Genomic DNA, 23,286 nt, shown 5'->3' with positions numbered 1-23,286 from the left:
ATATTCTCAGATTACAGGGCAAAACTTCTTTTATTTTTCACCCTAACCCTTACCTATATTTCCTCTCTTGTAGTGACTTCATAAAAAGATGTAATACTATATTTTGAAAAAATAGAATAACTACAGCAGTTGTGAATAAATTATACAATACAAAGTGGTACCTTAAATAATAACCAGTACCTTCATTTTACAAATTCTAAAAATTTCATAATTATTTGTCCTGTGTCCTTATTAAAGATGTCATTCCTTCTATTTAAAATATTCCCTAGAAATTCCAATTTCTCGAGAAAAATGCCTTTGAAATGTATCATAAATCTTTAGAGGCTATGAGTACATGTTTTGATTTTTATTTCCTAATCCATTTAAGTGTGCTTTTATTGTTTGAAAGGTATTTATTTAAATTAAAAATCTTAAGGTGCTCCAAATATTTTATTGACTACTGAAATCAAAATTAAGTATTCTTGTCATGTAAAGATAAGCTGTATATGCCCATCACAGAGAACTACTTGCTATCCTCATAAGTAGAAGAGACGACTAGGCTACTGGTACCTGAAAAACAAAAATTGTACTTTCAGTGTAAATTATCTGTAATCAAATCTTAAGAGAACTAGAGTATTTTTCACTTTATACAAAGGAATGAAATCATATTTATTGTTTAATGGATAAAAAACTATTGTACAAGACAGTTTCTAGAGTGCTTTTATTTATCCTACCAATTTCTCAAAACTTACATATGATTGATAATACATATACATGGTTTAAAAAGAAAATAGGACAAAAAGGCTTATAATGGAAAGGCAGCCAGCCTATCTGTCCCTTACCTGCAGTCCTGCTGCCTAGAAATAATCACTGTGTATTTCACTTTTTGTATTTATCTCCATAATTATAGGTAACATATCCTTGTCTTTATTATCAAATTATGTCTACTGACTCCCTGCCATGCAAGTGAATGATTTAGTTCACTTACATTACCTTCAATCTGCATTCTTTTCTCCTCATCCCAAAGTCAATCGATCCTATTGAGGCGTGTGAGACTAAGAGCTGAATTTAACTTTTATTTCATGTTAATTAAATTGCTAGATGTAGCTAGTAGCTACCACATTAGGTGGACAGCTCTGTATTACTCCTATCTTCTGGCATGTATTAAAGTTTTCTTTACAATCTAGTATTAGAATCAATTTTTGTATATGTTCTATAGGTGCTTGAGAAGGTATGGTGCCTATTTTCAAGGTAGAATTCAGCTTAACCTACAAATTTTGCTTATTAATTGTGGTACTTAGGTGTTCTATTGCCTTAAGGTTTTGTTTATTTGACACACTATGGTCTTCTACCAGTTATGCCTTTTGTGAATAAATCCCTAGTGTGCTTTTTGCCTTCTGATTATTAATTTAATTATTTTTGTACAGATATTTGGTACTTCATTATAAAATGAAATGTTACAATTAGAGTACTCATCTTTGTATTGCTTAATTCCATCCTCTTTGTATTTTACAGAACAGTTTTCTGTTACTTTTAATAAGATTTTTATTATTGTACTAATGGACATCTTTATAATCCTATCCATATATAATGAACTTAGTCCTCTATTTCTTTATATGCTACCTTTTAGTTCTCTACTACAAGCTATGATTCAATGTGTTTATTTTTCCTCCTCCCTTTCTCATCACTATATTTCAACCAAACACATTAGCTTTCTTACTGTTTACCTTTCTACTCTTAGGTATACTTCTATTACTACACTTACTGATTTTAAATGCTATTGACTTCTAGTTATTTCATAGGCAGTAATTAGCATACTTGGCACACTTACTCAAGCTCCCACATTCTTTCCCCTTTTCCTTTTGAAACTGATAGTTGTTTCATTATTCATGTACGTAGCAGACTAAGGTCTGCTCAAATACTGACTTCTCATTGAAGACTTCTCTGTTCACCCAATTTAAAATTGTAAACCCTGCCTACTCCCCTCACATTCATATACTACAACCCCCTACAGCCTGATGGGTTTTTCTCCAATAGTACTAATGACCATCTAACATACTTAATGGTTTCTCATTTAGCTTCCTCCAGTTGGAATATAAGCTCCCCAAAGGCAGGGCTTTTTGCCTACTTTGTTCACTGCTATAACACCAGCAACTAGAACAGTACCTGGCACACAACAGATGCTCAATAAATGCCTGCTGAATGAAAAAGATAAAGTCCACTACTAAAAGTATATTAAAAACTATAAAAGCAATGCTGAGAGAAATTACAGGCCTAAATGAATGGAGAGGTTATACTGTGTTTGTGGATCAAAAGACTTGGTATTGATATCATTTCTAAAATGATCCATAGAGTCAATATAACCAATCACAATCCCAGCAGCCATTTTTATATGAGTGGCCAAGTTAATCTTAAAGTTCATATGAAATGAAAGGAATCTAAACAAAAACAATTTTGAAAAAGAAGCACAGTGCTAGAGAACTTCCATTACTAGACTTAAAGCTACAATCATCAAGACATTAAGATACTGATATAAGGATAGACATATAGATCCCTACATAAAACAGATTTCATAAAGACCTAGACAAAATGGTTAGTTGATTTTTGACAAAAGCAGGAAGGTAATTCAGCGGAAAAAGGATGATCTTTTCTCAACAAATGGTGTTAGAACAACTTCCCTATGTGGGGGGAAAATTTTTTTAAAGAATCTCAACCCTTTCTTCATACTATAAAAAAAATAACTTGAAATGAATCAGACTTAAACACAAAAGCTAAAACTATAAAACTTCTATAAGAAAACATGAGAAAAATCTTTGAGGTAGATAAGTATTTCTTTGAACATAAAATTTGAAGCATAAAAGAACTGATAAATTATATTTCATCAAAATTTAAAACTTCTCAAAGGGGCACCTGGGTGGCTCAATCGTTAAGCGTGTGCCTTCGGCTCAGGTCATGATCCCAGGGTCCTGGATCGAGCCCCGCATCGGGCTCCCTGCTCAGTGGGAAGCCTGCTTATCCCTCTCCCACTCCCCCTGCTTGTGTTCCCTCTCCTGCTGTGTCTCTCTCTGTCAAATAAATAAATCTTTAAAAAATTTTTAAAATAAATAAATAAATAAATAAATAACACTTTTCAAAGGCACCATCAAGAAAATAAAGGAAGGCACAGGTTGGGAGGTAACTTTCACAATTCTAACATCTGATAAGAACTTCATATCAAAATATACTAGAGAAAAAGAACCTTTTATGTTTCAATAAGCAACCCATTTTTCTAAATGGGCAAAAGATTTGACTAGACATTTCACAAAAGAAAACACAGGAATGACCAATAAGCACATGAAAACATGCTCACTATCATTAGCTATTAGAAAAATGTAAATTGAAACCACAATGAGATATACCATTACACAATCACTAGAATGGCTAAAATTCAAAACAGTGACAATACCAAGTGTTGACAAAAATGTAGAGCAACAGAAACTCCTATTTCTGAGGAAGATATAAAGTTTCCCACTTGAGGAAACAGTTTGATGGTATCTTGTAAAGTTAAACATACAACCCAGCAATTCCATTCCTAGATGTTTGCCCAGGTGAAAAACCATGTCCAAAAATGTTTAGCAGTTTTGTTCAAGGACAAAAGTTGGAAGCAATCCAAACATCCACCAACTGACAGTTATAAACAAATTATGTCATATTCCATACAATGAAATAGTATTCAGCCATAAAAAGAAACAAACTACTGACAAGAGAAGTATCAAAAGCATTATGCTAAATGCAAGCCAGACCCAGAAGACAACATAAAGTATGACTTCTTTTATATTACGTTTGCAGAAAAGGCAAGAGTGTGTTAATAGAAAACAGATTAGTGGTTGCCAGTGGGGAGAGAATTTTTCAGGGTGACAGGAATTTTCGGTATCTTGATTGTGGTGGTGGATACAAGAACGCATCTGTCAAAATTCAGTAATACGTATACTTACATTGAGTAAACTTTACCACATATAAATAAATCCGAGTTTTAAGAAGTAAGCTAGGTCAAAAACTAAAATCCAACTACCTAATATACAATAAAATACTTAACACAAAATTGCTCATGGAAATTAAGTATTGTGTGTAGCTTTAAAAATAAGAAGTCCACATCCAGGTAAAATAGAATAGCTTACAGTAGGCTAATATTCTTGCCAAGAACAACTAGAAAAGCTAAATAAGTTACAAAAATCCTATTCTGCAGAAAGATGTGGAAAGAGAGAGAACAAGACAGTCTAAAATTCTAGAGAAGAAAGAATCTTTTAAAAGTGTTTAGATGATCTGCAGTTGTCACTGGGTATATTTCCTGATTATGAGCATGGGCTGGAGGCTGAAAACAGACTTGTCCTGTGCAGAACATTGATGCTAAAGAATCAAGAACTCAAAAGAGCTTTTCGTGTTCACACCGGGCTGGAGTAATAAAACTGGAAGACTGCAGGGACTTCAAGATCAAGGCTACTCTCTCCACAAGGACATCTGCTTAATTTTAAAACTGTGTAGGGTAAGAAGGCTAAATAGTTAACTGAAAAAACTGAAAAACTTTGAACAGCAAAGTGAAATTTCCCACCTTTGGCACTTCTAAGAGGACAAAGACCATCAGGCTTTGAAGTGAAAGTCCTGGAAGACCACACTGTACAAATAAGGCAAATAAGAGGAAGAGTATCATCAAACTACTAAAATAGCAATCTAGCCTCCATATAAATTAAGATGATTGGCTCCCCATTCTACCTGCCTAGAAGAAAAAGGGGACCCTGTCTGGCAAAACATACTCAGTAATGCTTACTTTATTTTGTTTTTAATCACAACGTCTGGTATTCAATAAAAGATTATAAAACAATCAACCAACCTGATCTAATTGACATTTACATAACATCAGCCAATAACAACAGAATATATATTCTTTTTCAAATGTACATATAACATTTACCAAGATAGACCATATTCTGGGCCATAAAACAAATCTCAATTAAAAGGATCCAAGTCATATAAAGTATGTTCTCTAATCACAATGATACTAACTTAAAAATAACAGACTTCTGGAAAATCCTCAAATATCTAGAAACTAACACACTTCTAAATAATGTATTGGTCAAAGATGACACCAAAAAGCAAATTAGAGACTATTTTGAGCTGAATGAAAATGGAAAAATATATATACATAAAATTTTGTAAGCAGTACTTAGAGGGAAGTTTATAGCACACAGGACACGGGGGAGGTAGAGAGGCAATCAATGACCTCAGCTTGTACCCTAAGAAACTAGAAAAAGAAAACAGACTAAAACCAAAATTAAAGAAAGTAATGAAGTTCAGAGCAGAAGTAGGAAATAAACAACAACAAAATAGAGAAAACTGGCTAAACCAAAAGCAGATTCTTTGAGAACCTTAACAAAATTAATAAATCTCTAGCTAGACTGATCAAGTGAAAAAGAAGACACAGATTTAAAGTCCTACTGAATCTCTATGGATTATATATTTAATTCACTATAGATTCTATAGATATTTAAAGGATATTAAGATTATAAACAACTTTACCAATAAATTCTACAACAGACATGAAATGGATAAGTTCCTTCAGAAACTTAGCATCGGGGGACGCCTGGGTGCCTCTGTCGGTTAAGCATCTGCCTTCAGCTCAGGTCATGATCCCAGGGTCCTGGGATCGAGCCCCGCGTTGGGCTCCCTGCTTAGCAGAGAGCCTGCTTCTCCCTCTCCCTCTGCCTATCTGTGCTCCCTCGAACTCTCTGTCAAATAAATAAATAAAATCTTTAAAAAAAAAGAAAAAGAAAAAGAAACTCAGCATGCATGTGAAGAGCTACATACAACAACATGACCAATAACCAACAGAAAAACAAACCATATAAGCAGACCAGTAGAAGATGCAAATACTAGAACAGACAAGCATTTAAGTAACTGATTTATATTCAGGAGAATTGGAGTATTAAAAATCTATAAAATAGGATTAATTCTCTAGCACTCAAAATCACAACGTAAAATTAAGAATACAATAGATATGTTTCAACAAAAGAGAAAATAGTTTTACTAATGGAATAAGGGTCAATAGAAGATACCCAAGTAAAATACTGAGAAAAAATTTAAGAGATATGTGGAACATGATCATTGACTTGTAATATGTCTAAATTAGAATCTGAAAAGAGGGAAACAGAAGCAATATTTGAAGAGGAATAAGAGAACATCCACAAATTAAAAAGCATCAAACTATTAATTCCAAAAGCTCTATGAACATAAAACAAAATACTATACAAAGCACACCTCAACACATTATAGTCAAACAGCTAAAACACTAAGACAAAAGAGAAAGTCTTAAAAGTAGTCAAAGAGGGGCGCCTGAGTGGCTCAGTCAGTTAAGGGGCTGCCTTCAGCTCAGGTCATGATCCCAGGGTCCTGGGATCGAGCCCCGCATCGGGCTCCCTGCTCAGTAGAGAGCCTGCTTCTCCCTCTCCCTCTGTCTGCCGCTCTGCCTACTTGTGCTATCTCTGTTAAATAAATAAATAAAAATCTTAAAAAAAAAAAAAAGTAGTCAAAGAAAATAAATAGACACATTATTCTCAGCCAGACTATAAGGTGATAATTACCTTCAATAAGACTGGCAGCCAACTTCAACAAAAAGCCAGAAGACAACAAAACATTTTTTAATAAAGAAAAAAAAATAATAACTACCAACTTATTCAGTAAAAAATATTCTTCAAAAAAGAATGTGAAATTAAGACAGTCTCAAATAAAAATGAAAAAAAAAAAAATCACTGTCAGTAGGTAGTATTGCCAGTATTAAAATATATACTAAAGGAAGCTATTCAGACAGAAGGAAAACGATCGCAGAAACACAAAAAGACAGGAAGGAAGAAACCTAGAAAGCGTAAATATTAACAAAAATTGGCTGCCTAAAATAATACTAATAATGCCTTATGCAGTTTAAAATATGTACAAAAAAATACAGAACAATAATAATGCAAAAAGGTTGGAGGAGTTAAAATGTAAGAAACTTGCATTATTGGGGAATGATAGAAGTAGTCATTTGTACTATAAGTATACTTGTTATAATCTCTGGAATAACCACTAAAGATATAATGAAAAAAATATATAACTCACAAACAAATAGGAGGAAAAAAACAATAAAAATAACTCCAAAGAAAGCAAAACAGAAGGGATAAAAAGGAATGAAAGCAGATGATTCAAAGAAGTCAAAGTTGATGGTAGCAGCAAACTTAGCAGTAAAAAAGTAAATGAACTAAATATTCTAAGTAAAAGGCTAACACTTGATTAAAATAAATATAATCTGTATTCACAAAGACATCCAGAAAACATGAAAGTTTAAAAAACTGCACATATCCCACTTACCATAAAATTGCAACAGGTATACACACATACACACACACACACACACAAATGCCTCAGAAAATACTGAAAAAAAAAATTTAACTGGGCTCATCCCTGAGATTTTAGGTGATTTTTTCCATCATAGATTTCCTTTGTAGTTTCTGGCACTTTAATTCTTTTCTAAGGAGCAAGACCCATTTTCATAAAAACCACAACACTTTTCAAAAGAAAAAAAAAAACCAGTTTACAAATTTTAATGATCAGCTCCAAGAAAGTACCAGACTTACAGAAAAAGAACATGATCAAGCCTAAAAAGTTAAACGATATAAACTTATTTCACACAATGAACTCTAATCTTGAAACTAAGAAACCTTTACACCTTTATAATTATAAATACATCATATCATCACCATCTCTGATGGAGACAAAAATTATCAGGTAAGAGTTGGAAATAGGTTTTCCCATTAACTAATGGTTCCCTGACTTCTCTTGCTTCTAATAAAAATCTGATATTTCCGGGGCGCCTGGGTGGCTCAGTTGGTTAAGCGACTGCCTTCGGCTCAGGTCATGATCCTGGAGTCCCGGGATCGAGTCCCGCATCGGGCTCCCTGCTCGTCAGGGAGTCTGCTTCTCCCTCTGACCCTCCTCCCTCTCATGCTCTCTGTCTCTCATTCTCTCTCTCTCAAATAAATAAATAAATAAATAAATAAATAAATAAATAAAAGAAAAAAAAATCTGATATTTCCATTGTACTATATGTTAAACTTGTAAAATAAAATTTAAGTCCTAACATTTTTCATTTTAATTTGTGGGTTGTTTCCTAAATAATTTTTTCTAATATTACCTCAACTAAAATTTAAGTTTCAACACAGAAGAAAACCAGTTACCAGTTTCATGAATCAAAACTTGGCAAAGGACGTCAAAAGAAAAATATACAACACCATGCATCTTGGAACCATGCTCTAGTAACTTTATTACTCTAACTCACATTAAAAGATCAAATATTCCCAAACTCTCTATATAAAAACAAAACTCTAAGCAACTTATTTAAATATATTTAAATTGGGAGGGAAAAAAAGGTTAAGAGTCCTATCTGGTATACACAATGAAAATAACAAAACCGGGAAAAACTAACATTTATTGACCACTTCACTATGCGATGCTCTTTGTTCTAAGTAATTTGCATGTGTTGTCTCATTTAATTCTCACATCATATTATAAACTAGTATCATCTTCCTTTTACAGATGAGAAATTGAAGTAACATTTGTCCAAGGTCATACAACCACCTAGCAGTAAAGCCAGGATTTGAATGCCAAGCAAGCTAGCTCTAGAACCTTGCACTCTTAATCACTACACCATGCTATCAATGTTAGTAATTAAGATCTTGTTAAAGTAGTATGCTTTCTTTGTTATTAAGTTTCAGGCCATAAATAAGCTTTATTTAGAATAAATAAATAAATAAATAAATAAATAAAACCAGATATTTTAACCATCTGGTCACGTCACTGAGACAATACCATCTAAAAACTTCCTACTTTTCACAACAGAAAAAAGTAAAAAAGCAGTCACTATCTAAAGTATATTCATTAAACCTGAGAAACTTCCAAAAATAGACAATAGAAGGCACACTAAAACTACTGCATTAAACTGTCTGTAAGATCTTATCTATTTTCTCTTGAAAGTAATTTAACTTAGTTTTTCTCCCCAACGTAAACTAGAAAATCCAGATACCTAGGAGTAGAATAAAATGTCACAGAAATCGTATATAAAGCTAATGTCAATTTTTTGGGTGATGAAGGAGTCTTTCCTTAGTGTTTACATTTTCCTTTTAAGGAAGTGTTTTGGAGCAAACAAAAAAAACCTCTCTGTTGAACTTCATTTTAATCGTGTGTATGGGCTGCTTCATAGATCCCCACCCTACTTAGAAGGCTTGTTATCCAGAAGAAAATTGTTATCCAAATGATTTATGCTCATGAAATGCAAAGTTAGTTTAATACAATTCAAAGTAAAACATAATTCAGAAATAAACATTATAAAAATCTTGGGTTCACTATTATGGATCATTATTAGATAATTATATACTTATTGTATATTTTTTCAACAAAAAGCACAAAAGTTCGGTTTAATCTGGATACTAATACAAATTCAGTATCAATCTACTGAAATACTTTTTTTTTAAAGGAGAAAAAAAAATCTCATTTTTATTATTAGAAAATAGAAGTAAAGAAAGCTTGCTATTCCTGATTTTTGTAGAGTCCCATTTACACATGACATACTTAAATCCACATGACTACTTAAATTCTAATTCAAAAGTGACACCATTTTAAAAATTGACTAAGTGTCCAACTGAAAAAGATCAGTTAGTAAATTACCACACATAGATGAGAGTACTCCACACCCATTAAAAATAATCATGTTGTAGAAAAATACTGACATAAAAATGTTCAGGATTCATTGTTAAGTGAACAGAATAATTTGTACTACAGTAGATGCATTATGAGCCCATTTTGTAAATATCATATGTCTTTAAGTACATATATATTTATATAATGGCTAAACAAAATGCAGGAAGAAAATATTCCAGGTTAACAATGGCACCTCTTTGTAGTGGGATTTCCAGTGATATGTTAAAATTTTAATTCATGCTTTTTCGTGTCTCCCAAATTTTCTACGTTAGGGATGTGCTATTTTTATAACTGGGGAAAGAGATTAAGAAAAAGACAAAGACATTATTTACATTAAAGCCATATTTTAATACAAATAACAAATTCTTAACTAGAGATATGACTTAACCCTTACTAGTAAAGCCCCCATCTGTGGTTTATTTTGTTTTGTTTTTAAATACAAAACCTCTTAACATGAACCAACCTGTATTCTTGTTTTCCACTATTCTGGGTGAGAATTAAAAATTAAAGTACCTGATTAAATGTGAACTCTGAAAAAAGATGGGAATTTCTGTCTTACTATTTGACCTCATAATTGTAGAAATTAAAATACTTCTGAAAAATAAATGTAAGTCACATCCTAAGCAATATAAGTCAAAAGCAAGTCACAAAAATTTATTTTTAAAAGTGATTTCTTTTTGCTGATTTCTAAGACTTAAAATAATAAGCAGAATTACATCTTTGTGAAATACACACCTAAAACAGGTAACAAAAAGAGTCGACACTAAAGAGGATGAGTTTAGGTACTTTAAAGTTTGCATAACCAAAAACATGGAGAAAAACAGGAATCCTAATTCACAGAAGTTACACTAACAGAGCTATATAAATGACTAACAAGTGGTTGTAAAGCAACCTATAAATATGCCATAATAATTATAGTTAATTAGTTGGAAATAAATTGCTCTGACATTTTATTCTTTAAATAATTCATACAACTCCATCTAGAATTTTAGACTTGGTAAAGGGAAAATGCAATCTTTATTAGTACAGTGTCTATAAGAAACGACACATAAAAAAATTTATGCATCTGCAAAGAACTGGAAGGAAACAGACACAAAACAATAAAAGGTAATTTTTCTGTAATATGGAACTTCAATTTTTTACAATGTTGTTTGCTTTCATAGTTTAAAATATTTGCAGCAAACATATTTTAATTGACATAGCACTAGAAGTAAAAAGTGGGTGAGAGGGTACATTAAATATGTACTTTGAGAAAAGGAAACAAGAAGCAATTTACTCTTAATACTAACATTGCCTGACATACTAGATGATAGATAACAGTTAACTGAGAAAATTAAATTTCCTAATATTTCTAACAATCCTGAAATCTAAGACAGGTTGTATTATAATCATCAAATTAAACATCAAATGGCTCTTTCCTGTAGACTGTTCTAAAAACAAACAAAAAAAGCAACTATCAGTTAGTCTTATAAATGTCTGCTATAATGATACAACTTAACTCTTTACTTACTCGTTAAAAGCTAAGATTTGAGCTTTCTAAATTTGTTCTATCCTTTCTTAACTATTTAAAAGGTTGAGATATAAACTCTTCCTCCAAACGCCATGCCTGTAAAAATAAAAAGCTGGAAACAGTCTCACCCTTATAAACCTTATATATGTTTTTCTCCTGGAATCTATCATTTCCTACCCTGTGTTATAATCATTACATACGTGCTCTTTTAACTACACTAGATTTCAGACCCACAGAAAGCAGGGTCAGTTGTACTGCATCTTTCTATGTATCTCACATAACTTAGTAAAGACTAAATAGTAAAGATTTAGTCTTGATTGATCCTCTGAACTTTCTGCACATTCTATCACCTGAAAAGAATTATTAGAAAGGTAGTGTTCTCTTGCAGGGGGAGAGAGGAGGTGGGTGAAGGTGCGCATACTCCTTGTCTGCTGTCAAGCAAGCACAAACCAGACAAAAAGGCCTTTTCTCTTCCTTTCCCCTTCAAAGGCTAGATTTCATCTAAGTCAATCAGCGTCTCTTAGTTAAGGACAGAGTCAGCCTTCAGAGGATCTGGAGAGGTTGATGTAATCTAGGGAGTTTCTAGCGGTCTGCAAGACCAGGTCAAAACCCAAAGAAAACCCTAGAATGGGGACTCTAAAGAGTCCTATAAAACCCAAGGAATCCAACTCTTTCACCTGAATACATTCTATAACCAGATAAATCTCACACCAGTACGATCTAACAGAAAATTGTAAATGTACCCCAAGCTGACTGGCCCCTAACAAGTGACAAGATGAGTATGTTCTAAGGAGTATACCATATGTTAAACTTGCTGACATACTCCAAGCTGTTTTCCTGTCCCGTGAGTAGTAACAGAGCCCATAGTAGAGGCAAACTGACAGAAGAGACAATTCAATTTTCAATATTAAAAAATCTGTTTGTAAATGCACAGAAAAAGATCTAGAAAGTTAAACAACAGTGTTAACAGCAGTTATCTCTGGGGAGGGATGTGAAATAAAAGTCTAAGTGTGGAAAGGAGGTTTTCATTTATATACATATTTTATTGTTTTCATCTTTCATGAGCATCAATTTACTTCTGTAATTTTAAAAATCATATTAAGTAAAATGCTAAAATGGGATTCCATTTTTTTCAAAAATGATTAATAAACCCAATGGAATTCAAATGAAAAATAAATGTCATTTTGCAGAAACTTGGCTACTATAGACCTACAGATCAAACAGAAATAATGCAATTATCCTATCCTACAAAATAAAAAGGAATATTGGTAACATAACAAAAATGCCCATAGCAACTGTCACCCACTACTCACCGTTCAATACTTTGATTATACAATATTAGCCACCAGAGGGAGTTTCAGTACCCTCCCCTCAAAATTACATCCACTCTAACCAAGCCCTTTTTCAATTTTAACCTAATTAAAAAGGTTACGCTAGCAGAAAAAAGAAATCTTAATACAATTTTTACAGCCATCCATAAATCATAAAAAGTTTTTATTTACTGCACCAATAGAACACTGCTTCTCAGTTTTATTTTAATTTTTCATAAGAACTATATTTACAAATTGACATTTCATTGAGGTGCAGGTCTGATTTCCTTAAGAGAAAAAAGTTTCCCAGTCTGAAAAGCAAACTACCTGGACAATCAAGTCTATCATCACTTTAATGAGGTGTTCATATTCTCCAATTACCACAACTTTGTGGTTAAAAAGTAAAATTTTATACAACTATGACTCCTAAAAAAAGAAAGGGGACACAAAACTAGCGTCTGAAAACAGCATAATCCAGCCATAATGCCCAATGTAAATAATGCCATTATATATTTTAGCAAAGCAAAATACAACTAAGCATCTTTATGAGTTACTCTGTGATGTCAGCATCTTAAAAATTAAAGTAGAAAGAGCCCAGCCTATCTTAAACTTTCTTTCAATGTTAGTTCATTTTTCTAAAAAACATTAAGATAAATCACACCGAAAATGGCCCAAATCCCAAGTAATGGAACAGAGACAGGCAGACAGACAAAACCCACATAGCAAATTACTTTGTAGAGAAGGATTTTTGTTTAATCTAGTTTGAGTCTGTAACATAGTCACAAAAAATTTTTAATACAAAGACATATACAGTGAACATCTCATTTCCCACCTCCCTTCATCAGGCTACTACTTCTCCCTCTCTCCCACTGTTATTACTTCCCCAGTATCCTCCCAGTTTCTTTATAATTGAAGAGAAAACACAAGTTCATATTCTTATTCCTCCTCAACATCTTTCTTAACACATAAAGTAGCACATTATTCACATTGTCCTACACCTTGGGGTTTTTTTTTTTTTTTCCCCTCTTTATAACATACTTTGGAGATCTTTTCATGCCAGTGCACAAAAAGCTTCCTCATTCTTTTTCTCATAGCTGATCATGACTAGCTCTACCACAACTTTCATCTGTCTTCTTCTGGCTAACCTTTAATGACATTCTGTTCATTCAAATACGTAATACCTAGTTAGTTTCCTTCCACCAACAAGATTTTAAAACAAATCAGATTTGAGGTGTCCCAGGGGATAACTTTCAAGAAAGCAACTCACCAGCTAAATTATATCCTTTTCAGAACGTTTGCTTTTGAAGCAGGTGAAGGGGCAAACATACCACAACTCTCTTATCACCAAAAATAAAAGCTACAAATTAGAATGCAATCTTCAAGTGAAATTACCTTTTTTTTGATTTGGGGGATCAGCATAATAGTCATATCAACAGTGACTGTAAAACTTTCTTCTTGTGCTTTTCTTTCACTGTAAAAGAAAACATTATTTTGGTTGTTTTTTTTTTTTTTTTTTTTTTTAAGGCTAGTAAGCCTTGAAGCCCTATAGCGTGGCATCCTAGTAGCAAGAAAACGACCACCTGATTCGATCTTTCATCCGCCAGGTCAGAGGCCGAGGCATTTATCTTTCAGGATCCTGCTGACTATTACCAACAGGACGACTTCTACATCAACGAAAACACTTCGAAGAACATAGGCTCTGCGGCGCTACGTGTTGGAAATTACACACCAGGGGCCAGAGCGCCAGGACAGACTCCAGCTTCGCGGGCGGAAAGGGATCTAGAACAGCCAGCCGCGGTGGTGACAGGGAGCGGGGAGGCGCGGGTCGCCAGAAGGAAGACCCGGCGCAGCGCCGCGAGCCCTCGAACCCGCGCAGTCGCCCGAGCTGGGCGCGCGGAGCGGCGCGTTCCCCGGGAACCGAGCCCCGGAACCACGACCACTAACGGAACCAGCCCACGGGCGGCGGCCGCCGCTCGGACTGCGGAACGCGGCGCGCGGGCCGGGCGCCGGGAGGGTGGGGGTTCCCCGGAGGAGCTGGCCGCCCCGGCGCCCCATTGGGCGCCGCTCCAAACGTGCCCGAGTTGTGACAGGAATAAAGTGGGTCACAAGGCCTAGCGGGTCCCCAGCGAAAGCCCTCTCGGCACCGCGTCTCTGGCTTTCCCGGCCGCGGGAATGGCCCCAGCCCGGAGGCGCGCTCCGGCCACCGGCCCCTCCGTGCACCCCAATCCCGCCCCTGCCCCGCAGGTAACCCCAGGAGCCCCGAAGGGCCCCTCAACAAGGGCGCGACTCCACCCCAACTCCCGGGAAAAGGCACACTAGGACGATAGGCAAAACTTGGGCTTCAGCTCCCGCCTTCCCCTCCCTCGGCCGCCGCCCCCCGGCCCCACACACACACTGCCCCCCGCTCCCTCCCCTTCCCCGCGCCCTCACCGTGTGGCTTGCTGCGGCTCCGGCTTCTTCCCTCCCCCACCCTGGAGTCTGGCTGCGGTGACTCGGAACCACTAACCCGGAGCGTCCAGGAGACACCGCGGCTCCCAGCACAAGCAGCACCTGGGGCTGTGAGTGGCGCCCCCCCCACCCACTTCCCAAAAAATTCACCGCTAGTGCCGCCCGCTGCTCCCCCTCCCTTCCCTTCCCCTCCTCCACCGGCACCGGGAGCACGCATGCGCCGCCGAGGCAAGCCTACCGGCGGACTTCAAGCCCCGGGCCCACCCGGTGGGGCGCCACTCACCGGGAGCGCGCACGCGTCGGCGGCCAGATTTCCTTCGCGCTCTCGCTCTCGGGGGTTTCCTTTTTAAGCCGGTAGCCGCAAGCCTAGTCTGTGATTGCGCTCGCTGCTGGCGCATGCGTCGTCAGTGACCCCGCTGGCTCCGACGGTCGGCGCTCTGAATTTGCCCCTCCCCTCACTCTCCCTTTCCCCGGCGCAACCCGGTGCGCATGCGACTTGCCCCGTTAGGCAGCGCGGAGTCGCGGAGGGGATCCCGGGCGCCGAGGAAACTCCGGCTCCCTCGGGCCGTGCGTCTGCGCCATCCGCGGAGGGAAACCAGGATCTCCCCGGCGCTCCCTTCCCCGTACTCCTTACTGGAAAGCCGGGGAGGCGGGGCCTGGTCGGGTGGAGGGTACGGTCGGTCGGGGTAGCGTTGGCGTTTGGTCCGGGCGGCTTTGGCTTTCGCCCATTGCGGGGAGCGAGGAGGAGAAGGGAGACCTGCTTGCCGGGTGAGGCATCCGGGAGCCCGAAAGGGGACCCTCTCTCCTTTGAAAAGCAAATCGCTTTGCCAGCACGCCAGGGAAGATTTTCCGGGTGTTGGCAGGCGGAAGGCTTTTTTCATTATCTAGCGGCATCACTCGTGTTTTCTCTCTTGGGGCTGGGAGAGGTTTTTTGCGAAGGTGGATGGACGTCCCGAGACATCTTTTCCTTCTCTCTGGAAGGAGCACGGCTCCAGTCGCTTCTTATTGGTTGGGTGGGCCTGCGGAGACCGGATATGCGCCCCGGGCTGGAGGAGGGAGGCAAAAGAGGGTCAGGATGTGTTCATTTGGAGTTTTTCACCTGGGGTTAAAGGCTTGGTGACAATGTAGTGGAAGATGGGGGATGAAGCAATGGGGATACACCAGGACCTGATTTGCTCGGCTTCCCTTGATAGAAAAATGTGTGAATACTTTCTTACGTTAGGGGAAATTACTTCCTTGATGCTTAAAACACACTTGATCCCCATGGGAAAGCACGTTTCAGTAGTTGTAAATGATTGGAACAGAGGTCTCTACAGTCCTAATTCCTAGTAGTTTTAATGAATGTCCTTTGGATTTAAAATAGAAGCCATCTTGTTTCAAAAAAATAAACAACCGTTTGGGCTATAAATTGTTCCCTTCGAGGTAACATTCACCTCAGTAAGCATTTAAAATTCTTGCTGGGGACGCCTGGATGGCTCAGTTAACCGTCTGCCTTCGGCTCAGGTCATGATCCCAGGGTCCTGGGATTGAGTCCCACGTGGGGCTCCTTGCTCAGCGGGGAACCTGCTTCTGCCTCCTGCTCCCCGCCCCCGCTTGTGTGCACTCTCTCTCTGACAAATAAAATCTTTAAAAAATAATAAAATTCTTGCTGAATGCTCAGAGGAAAAGTATCAAAATTGAGGAACTGAGGATTTTTCTGTCAAGAGTGGGAAAAGAAGGATTTGTTAAGCTACTCCATTATAAGAGCAGAAGGGATTTTCGTAGACATTTTTATTCAGCATTCATTCCCTATTCTGATCATTTCCTTTGGAAAACTATTCACTCAGTCCACGTGGCTGCAGCAGGACTCCAGGGGGAAAGCATATTTGAGTTAATCCTCTGCCTTAGGCTGGGTTTACCAAGAAGGGTGCTCTGTCTTTGACAATGGATTTAAATCTGGAAGAAGGATAGGCCCGAAGCCATCTCTTCACTAGTGGATTATTCTGAGAAAGAAGGTAACGTGGAAAACAGATTGAAAGATGGAGATTTGGCCTGGAAACATGTTTGATGCTGTGAATCCAATGTGGACTAAATAACTGGAAATTTCAGTTAAATTAGTCAGTTCTTTCATGTATTTGTTTTATTGTTTAAACCAGTGAGAGGTTTTCTGTCACTTGCTACCATGAATCCTAAGGGATGCTGGTAGCAGGAGAGGAGGCAAGGTTAATAATACCGATAAGGTAGGTTGCAGCCAGACCAGAGAGTCTGAATGCTTCCCCTATGACATGGATGTTTATATTCTGTTCTAGAGAAAGTGGATCCCTCCTCAGTTCTACATCATCTAGACTTCGTATCTTCAAAAAATACCTTTGCCCCTTTTAATGGTTCCATTGTCCTCTTAGTCACTACTCTCAACGTTCATCTTTGACTCCTTCCTCTCTCACTTTCCGTATTTAATCATTTACCAAGCCCTGCTGATAATCCTGTTTCTCTGCTCAGTGTTCTGCCACTGCTTGAACATTTCCCACAGTTTGGTTCACATTTTATCTGTTCCTCCCATATTCTCTCCAAGAAGAAAACTATCAGATGTTTCTAATAACTTTTCCAACTTCCAGATTCTACTTTTCCCTTAAACATTCTGTCTCATAGTTTCATAGATCCTAAATTTATTTCCCCAGCCTAAACACAATTTATATATATAATTTAAATATTCTGTTAATTCCTTCTCATACACCTTTGCTGTTACTTAAACTGGGCATTTCCAACGCTCTTTCAAACTGATTCTCCTAGCTGATGTCTTGATAGAGACAATATAGCTTAGTTGTTAAGAGTACAGAATTGGAAACTAAACTGTCTGGATTGAAATCCCACCTCTTAATATTTGCATGACTTTGAGCAAGTTATTTCTCTGTTCATTTTTCTCATCTGTAAAATGAGGATAATAGCAAACCTATCTCATGGGATAATTAAGGTATAGAAAATAGATGTAGTTGTGTACGTGTGTGTGTAAGTAATAGTACATGGTACATAAGAGATCCCATGTAAGTGTTGGCTAGTATTTTTTTTTAAGTAGGCACCACACCCAGCGTGGGGCTCAACCTCATGATTCTGAGATCAAGAGTCACACACTGTACGGACTCAGCCAGCCAGTTGCTCCTAAGTGTTGGCTATTATTAATGATATCCCCTTTTGTGTAATTCTTATGTCTCTTGCTCAGATTCTTCCCCTAGTTCCTGGGTCCCATCAGTTACAAAATCCTGTCTGTCCTTTCATAATACCTCTCTTATCCGTCCTTTCATTAGCATTACTAGTTTCACCATTATAGTTTAAATTGGAACATAGGAAATTTAAGATATGTATAATAGGGAATATAAGGAAAGTTTGTGGGGTTTTTTTAATTTTTTTAAAGATTTTTATTTATTTGACAGAGCAAAAGTAGGCAGAGTGGCAGGCAGAGGGAGAGGGAGAAGCAGGCTCTCCACTGAGCAGGGAGCCCGACGTGGGGCTTGATCCCAGGAGGGGATCAAGGGGATGAGCCACCCAGGCACCCCTGTGGGGTTTTTTTTGTTTTGTTTTGTTTTGTTTAAGAAATGTCCATGGTTTAGCCAATTACTAATACTGTTTCTAGACCCTTTAAAATAGAGGGAAGTACAATAATATGAGTTGGTATTACAGACTTTGTAGTCAAAGGTCTGGGCTTAAATCCTGGCTAATACTAAACTAAGAGATGCTGAACAAGTTAAATAATTTCTCTGAGCTTCAGAGCATTTATCTGTAAAGGTAGAAGAATAAGCATCTCAGAATTGTGATGATCAAATGTAAATTATAAACTGCTACATAAAGGTTGTGTGGTAAGGAATGGTGGTTTTAGATGTTTACAATTTGTTGTTGGAACCTAGGAATGGTTGAAACGACTCATAAATTTGTAACTCCAGCCTACACCTCTCATTTGGGCTCCATACATGTATGTCCAGTTGCCTACCTGATGTCTCCTCTTGGGTATCTCACATATCTTGCATGTCCCCTTCAATCTTTTCTCTACAGAGCAGCATGAATATTCTTTTGGAAATATGAATGAAATCACATGTTCCTACTTGAAACCCTTTTGTTTTCCATTTCATTCAAATTCCTAATCATGGTCATGATACCATTTCATCTAGCCCTTGCTATCTCTCCAATCTCATGTTCTCCATTTTCTCCTTTTCCCATAACACTCCCACCTAGAAATTTCCTTCAATTCCTTGCTAATCTCTCTATTCTCTGGCATTGGCACATGTTGTGCCCTTGCCTGAACTACCTTCCTACCATTTCTCATGGCTGGTTCCTCAGTCTTCATGTCTCAAAGTTCCAACTACCCGATTTTTAAGTAGGTCTCTCTCCTACCTCTCTGCTGCCCTGCCCCCCCACACACACAGAGTACCCACAGTTACTGCCTATTGTTGTGCCCACTGTTTCCTCCATAATACTAAGTTTAAGTTACATGTATATTTGTTTGACATTTGTTTTCTTATTAACTAACATCCCCACCCTCACATGGTAAACTCCAAGAGGCAAGAACTATGTTGTTTTGTCCACCACTGAAGTTGCAGCATCTGTTTCAGTGCCTGAGGTGAATGAATGAATGGATGAATGAATACATGAAAGGTAAAACATGCTAGAAAGAAGATTTTTAGGATTATCTTTATATCCTAGATTATGAATGCAGGTGGCAGATTATAATCCTATCAAAGCATTAGCCTTAATAATGTGTTTTAAAGTACAAAAGGGAGATAAACTGAAATCAAAAAGTGAAATATGATAACTTAATAACCAAGAGTGTGGAGGAAGAGCTAAAGAATGCATACAAGATATCTTTAAGGGGTTTGATATTGAGTGCTGCCCAATCACCTAAGGATCTCATTAAAACAAAAATTCTAATTCAGTTAGTCTGGGATGGGGCCTGAGATTCTGCATTTCTAACCAGCCTCCGGGAATGCTGCAAATTCCAGGACCGTACTTTGACAAACAACGCACTGTAAAGTAGGGAAGGGAATTGCATGGTTGGGCAGCAAGGAATAGAGAAAAATATTAGGTTGGGATTTTTGAAATATCCATTTTTAATAGGTCCAAAACTGTTGATTATTGGCAATTAAAAAAAATTTTAAGTTTGTATCCCATTAAATAAAAATCATTCAATGGAAAACAAATATTAAATAATTTCTCTGATTCTGACGAATATTTATACCCTACTGAAATGGGAATGTGTAAATGAAATAACTATGGAAGTAACACTGACCTGCAATGGCAGGTGTGAAGACTTGCCGGAATAATGTGTGTGTTTAGGCATGTGCGCACACACGCATCGTTTGAAAGACTGGCTGGAATCACAGCCACTTAAAACATGCTATCATTTTATGATTTTTACAAATGTTAAAGTCTTCATGAACTGTTCTTGTGAATAAAAACTTACTGCCACCTGGTGGATTTGAGTTAAGAGTTAGAAGGGAAATATATATCTTTTTTATTCAGGTATCTTAAATACTATGATACTTCCTCTGTTAATTTTAACTTTAAAAAAGAAAATAAATATGTATTTACTAAAAAAATTACAACTAGGGGGCTTTTTGCGTTTGGTTTTAACTGGAGATACGATAATATTTGTATTTATATGCATTACATGGTATTAAAGTTACATTTTAACTTTATAATATGGCTTTTCATTTCCACAACTTTTATCCTACTTAGAAACATATCCATCCATTTGTCAAAGAGAAGTTTAGGGGTTGAACCAGTAGAGGTTATTATTTCTCTTACATGTGTGCAATACTATACCATCTTGTGCAACTCTCAACTTTCCCTCCCTTCATCCCAAGATGTATGTTACCCTTCTTAGCTATCTCAGAGGAAAGGGATCTTCCTGATCCTTTGCAAAGTTAGATCATTTGGTTTTACCTTACCTGGTTACTGTATGCAAATCTGTATTTAACTTTCCTCCCACTTCCTCATTGTCTGCCGCCTCTATGATTCCTCCCCCCGACCCCTAAGAGCAGCAGTCTTTTTTTTTTTTAAGATTTTAGACAGAGAGAGACACAGCGAGAGAGGGAACACAAGCAGGGGGAGTGGGAGAGGAAGAAGCAGGCTTCCCGCCGAGCAGGGAGCCCGATGCGGGGCTCGATGCGGGGCTCGATGCGGGGCTCCTGGGATCATGACCTGAGCCGAAGGCAGACGCTTAACAACTGAGCCACCCAGGCGCCCCTAAGAGCAGCAGTCTTTTCTTGACTCCATGTTGACTGTCTCAATTCTCGCCAATTTATTTTTGTAATTTAATCATTTAAACGTAGTCTAGATTCTCTCACAAACATCAGTGAACATCTGCAATCAGAATGATGGGTCATCAATACAAACAAAGTAGAAGAATAAAATGTTATTGAACTATTACATGATGGATTTACCACCCCTTTTTCTAAAAGTGCTGTTCATTACTAAGCCAAAATAAAACATCCTATAGGTCTTCTGCAATGTCCTAATATTGTATACTTTTTCATGATGAATTCCTCTGTGATTAATATTAAAATATAGGTAAGCCTCACAGTATATCACTTCTGATTTAGAAACTTGACATGTCGGATGCCTGGGTGGCTCAGCCGTTAAGCGTCTGCTTTCGGCTCAGGTCATGATCCTGGAGTCCTGGGATTGAGTCCCGAATCAGGCTCCCTGCTCAGCAGGGAGTCTGCTTATCCTTCTGACCCTCCCCCTTCTCATGCTCTCTCTCTCTCATTCTCTCTCTCTCTCAAATAAATAAAATTAAAAAATCACACTTGTAACAAAAAAAAACTTTACATATCATGTGCTTCTGATTCTGTAGTCTATCAGTGAGAGTACTTAGTAATTTTCTAACTTCATAACAGAACTATTAAAAACAATAATAATGAGTGCAGGTATTTCTTATGTACTTTTCCGAATCCTTAAATTGTCTTTTTCTATTGAGTGGTTAATTTTTTTTTTAACAGGTAAGAGGTTTCCGGGAAAAAATGTATGGTCATAAATTTAAGTATTTTCACTCAAGGCCCCTAAATAATAGATTTTAAAATCTATTGATATAGTGGCACCTGACTGGTTTAGTCAGTAGAGCATGTGACTCAATCTCAGGGTCATGAGTTCAAACCCCACATGGGGTGTGGAGCCTACTAAAAAAATTATTAATAATAATAGGGGCATCTGGGTGGCTCAGTCGGTTAAGTGGCTGCTTTCGGCTCAGGTCATGTGGGATCAAGCCCTGCATCAGGCTCTCTGCTCAGCCGGGAGCCTGCTTCTCCCTCTCCCTTGCCTACTTGTGCTCTCCCTCTCTCTCTCTCTCTGTCAAATAAATAAATAAATAAAATCTTTAAAAAATAATAAGGAAAAGAAGAAGAAAATAAAAATAAAATCTATTGATGTGTAATGAAATTTCATGGTCATCTTTTATTTTATTTTTTTTATTGATGTGTAATGAAATTTCATGGTCATCTTTCATTATATTCATTCATAGGCCTCTTTGGGAGTAAGCAACACAGAGGACTTGTAATATTGGTGCTCTTATCCAACATGGGTCAAAAAGAGGATAAACCACAGAAAAATATTAAGGGTTCAGTACAAATTCTGGTTTGGTTGGAGGCAACAAATATTCTGAAATACCTGAAAGTTTTTGAAATGATATATAAGCTATCATTCTAATATAAATATGAAAATAAATCCATAAATTTTCTGACCTCTGATTATAAAGGCAGTGAAAAACATTCAGTAAATAATTTGAAGCTATTTATTAAATATTTCTATTTGGTATCATTATCACTGTTTGAACTATTAGTGTCATCATAAATAGAAGTGTTTCTAATTGAAGATACCATCACATCTACAATGCCTTTTTTGGGGTTTTCTTCTAAATCAGTCTGTATTGCTCCAACTTCTGCTAGTTTCCATTCAAGTTCTGCAATAAATAACCCATCATTAAATCAGATAAAAATCTTGGAAAAAGAAAATAACTCCTCATCTATATGAAATAGTAATTGATGCTAATAAAATTAATGTGTAAATGAGGATATATTTAGAACTGAGTGACAATGAAAGTACTACAATATCAAAACACATATTGGATACAACAAAGTTATACTTAAAGGGAGAAATTATGGCTAAAATGTTTATTTTAAATTGACTGAAAATAAGTGGCTTAAAAGTTCAAATCAAGAAGCTAGGAAAAGAACAATAAAGTATACCCAAGAAAAGCTGAAAGAGGAATATAATGAAGAAAAGACTTAGCAAAAGTAGAAAAACAAAATCAGT

General features: G+C 37.1%; 1 protein-coding gene and 1 long non-coding RNA gene across 2 annotated transcripts in view; both read right to left on the bottom strand.

Annotated features, from left to right (window-relative positions):
• Positions 1 to 420: 420 nt before the first annotated feature.
• On the bottom strand, positions 421 to 15,056 carry LOC110590744. The gene is made up of 3 exons (XR_002480971.1): positions 14,992 to 15,056; positions 13,954 to 14,032; positions 421 to 549 (listed from the first exon to the last, which is right to left on the bottom strand). It is a non-coding gene; the product is annotated as an uncharacterized LOC110590744 (long non-coding RNA).
• Positions 15,057 to 22,747: 7,691 nt separating this feature from the next.
• PDCL2 (phosducin like 2) overlaps positions 22,748 to 23,286 on the bottom strand; it is a gene marked incomplete at its 5' end in the record, with an annotated part of 29,385 nt that continues 28,846 nt past the window's right edge. The window contains one exon of the mRNA XM_021701689.1: positions 22,748 to 22,933. Coding sequence (XP_021557364.1) covers positions 22,779 to 22,933 — 155 coding nt within the window. The remainder of the gene's footprint in view (positions 22,934 to 23,286) is intronic.

Source organism: Neomonachus schauinslandi, chromosome 2, assembly GCF_002201575.2.
Source record: "Neomonachus schauinslandi chromosome 2, ASM220157v2, whole genome shotgun sequence".
NCBI classification, from domain to species: domain Eukaryota; kingdom Metazoa; phylum Chordata; class Mammalia; order Carnivora; family Phocidae; genus Neomonachus; species Neomonachus schauinslandi.
The sequence above is the reverse complement of the archived record's forward strand: the minus strand, read 5'-3'. Positions and strand labels throughout refer to the sequence as shown.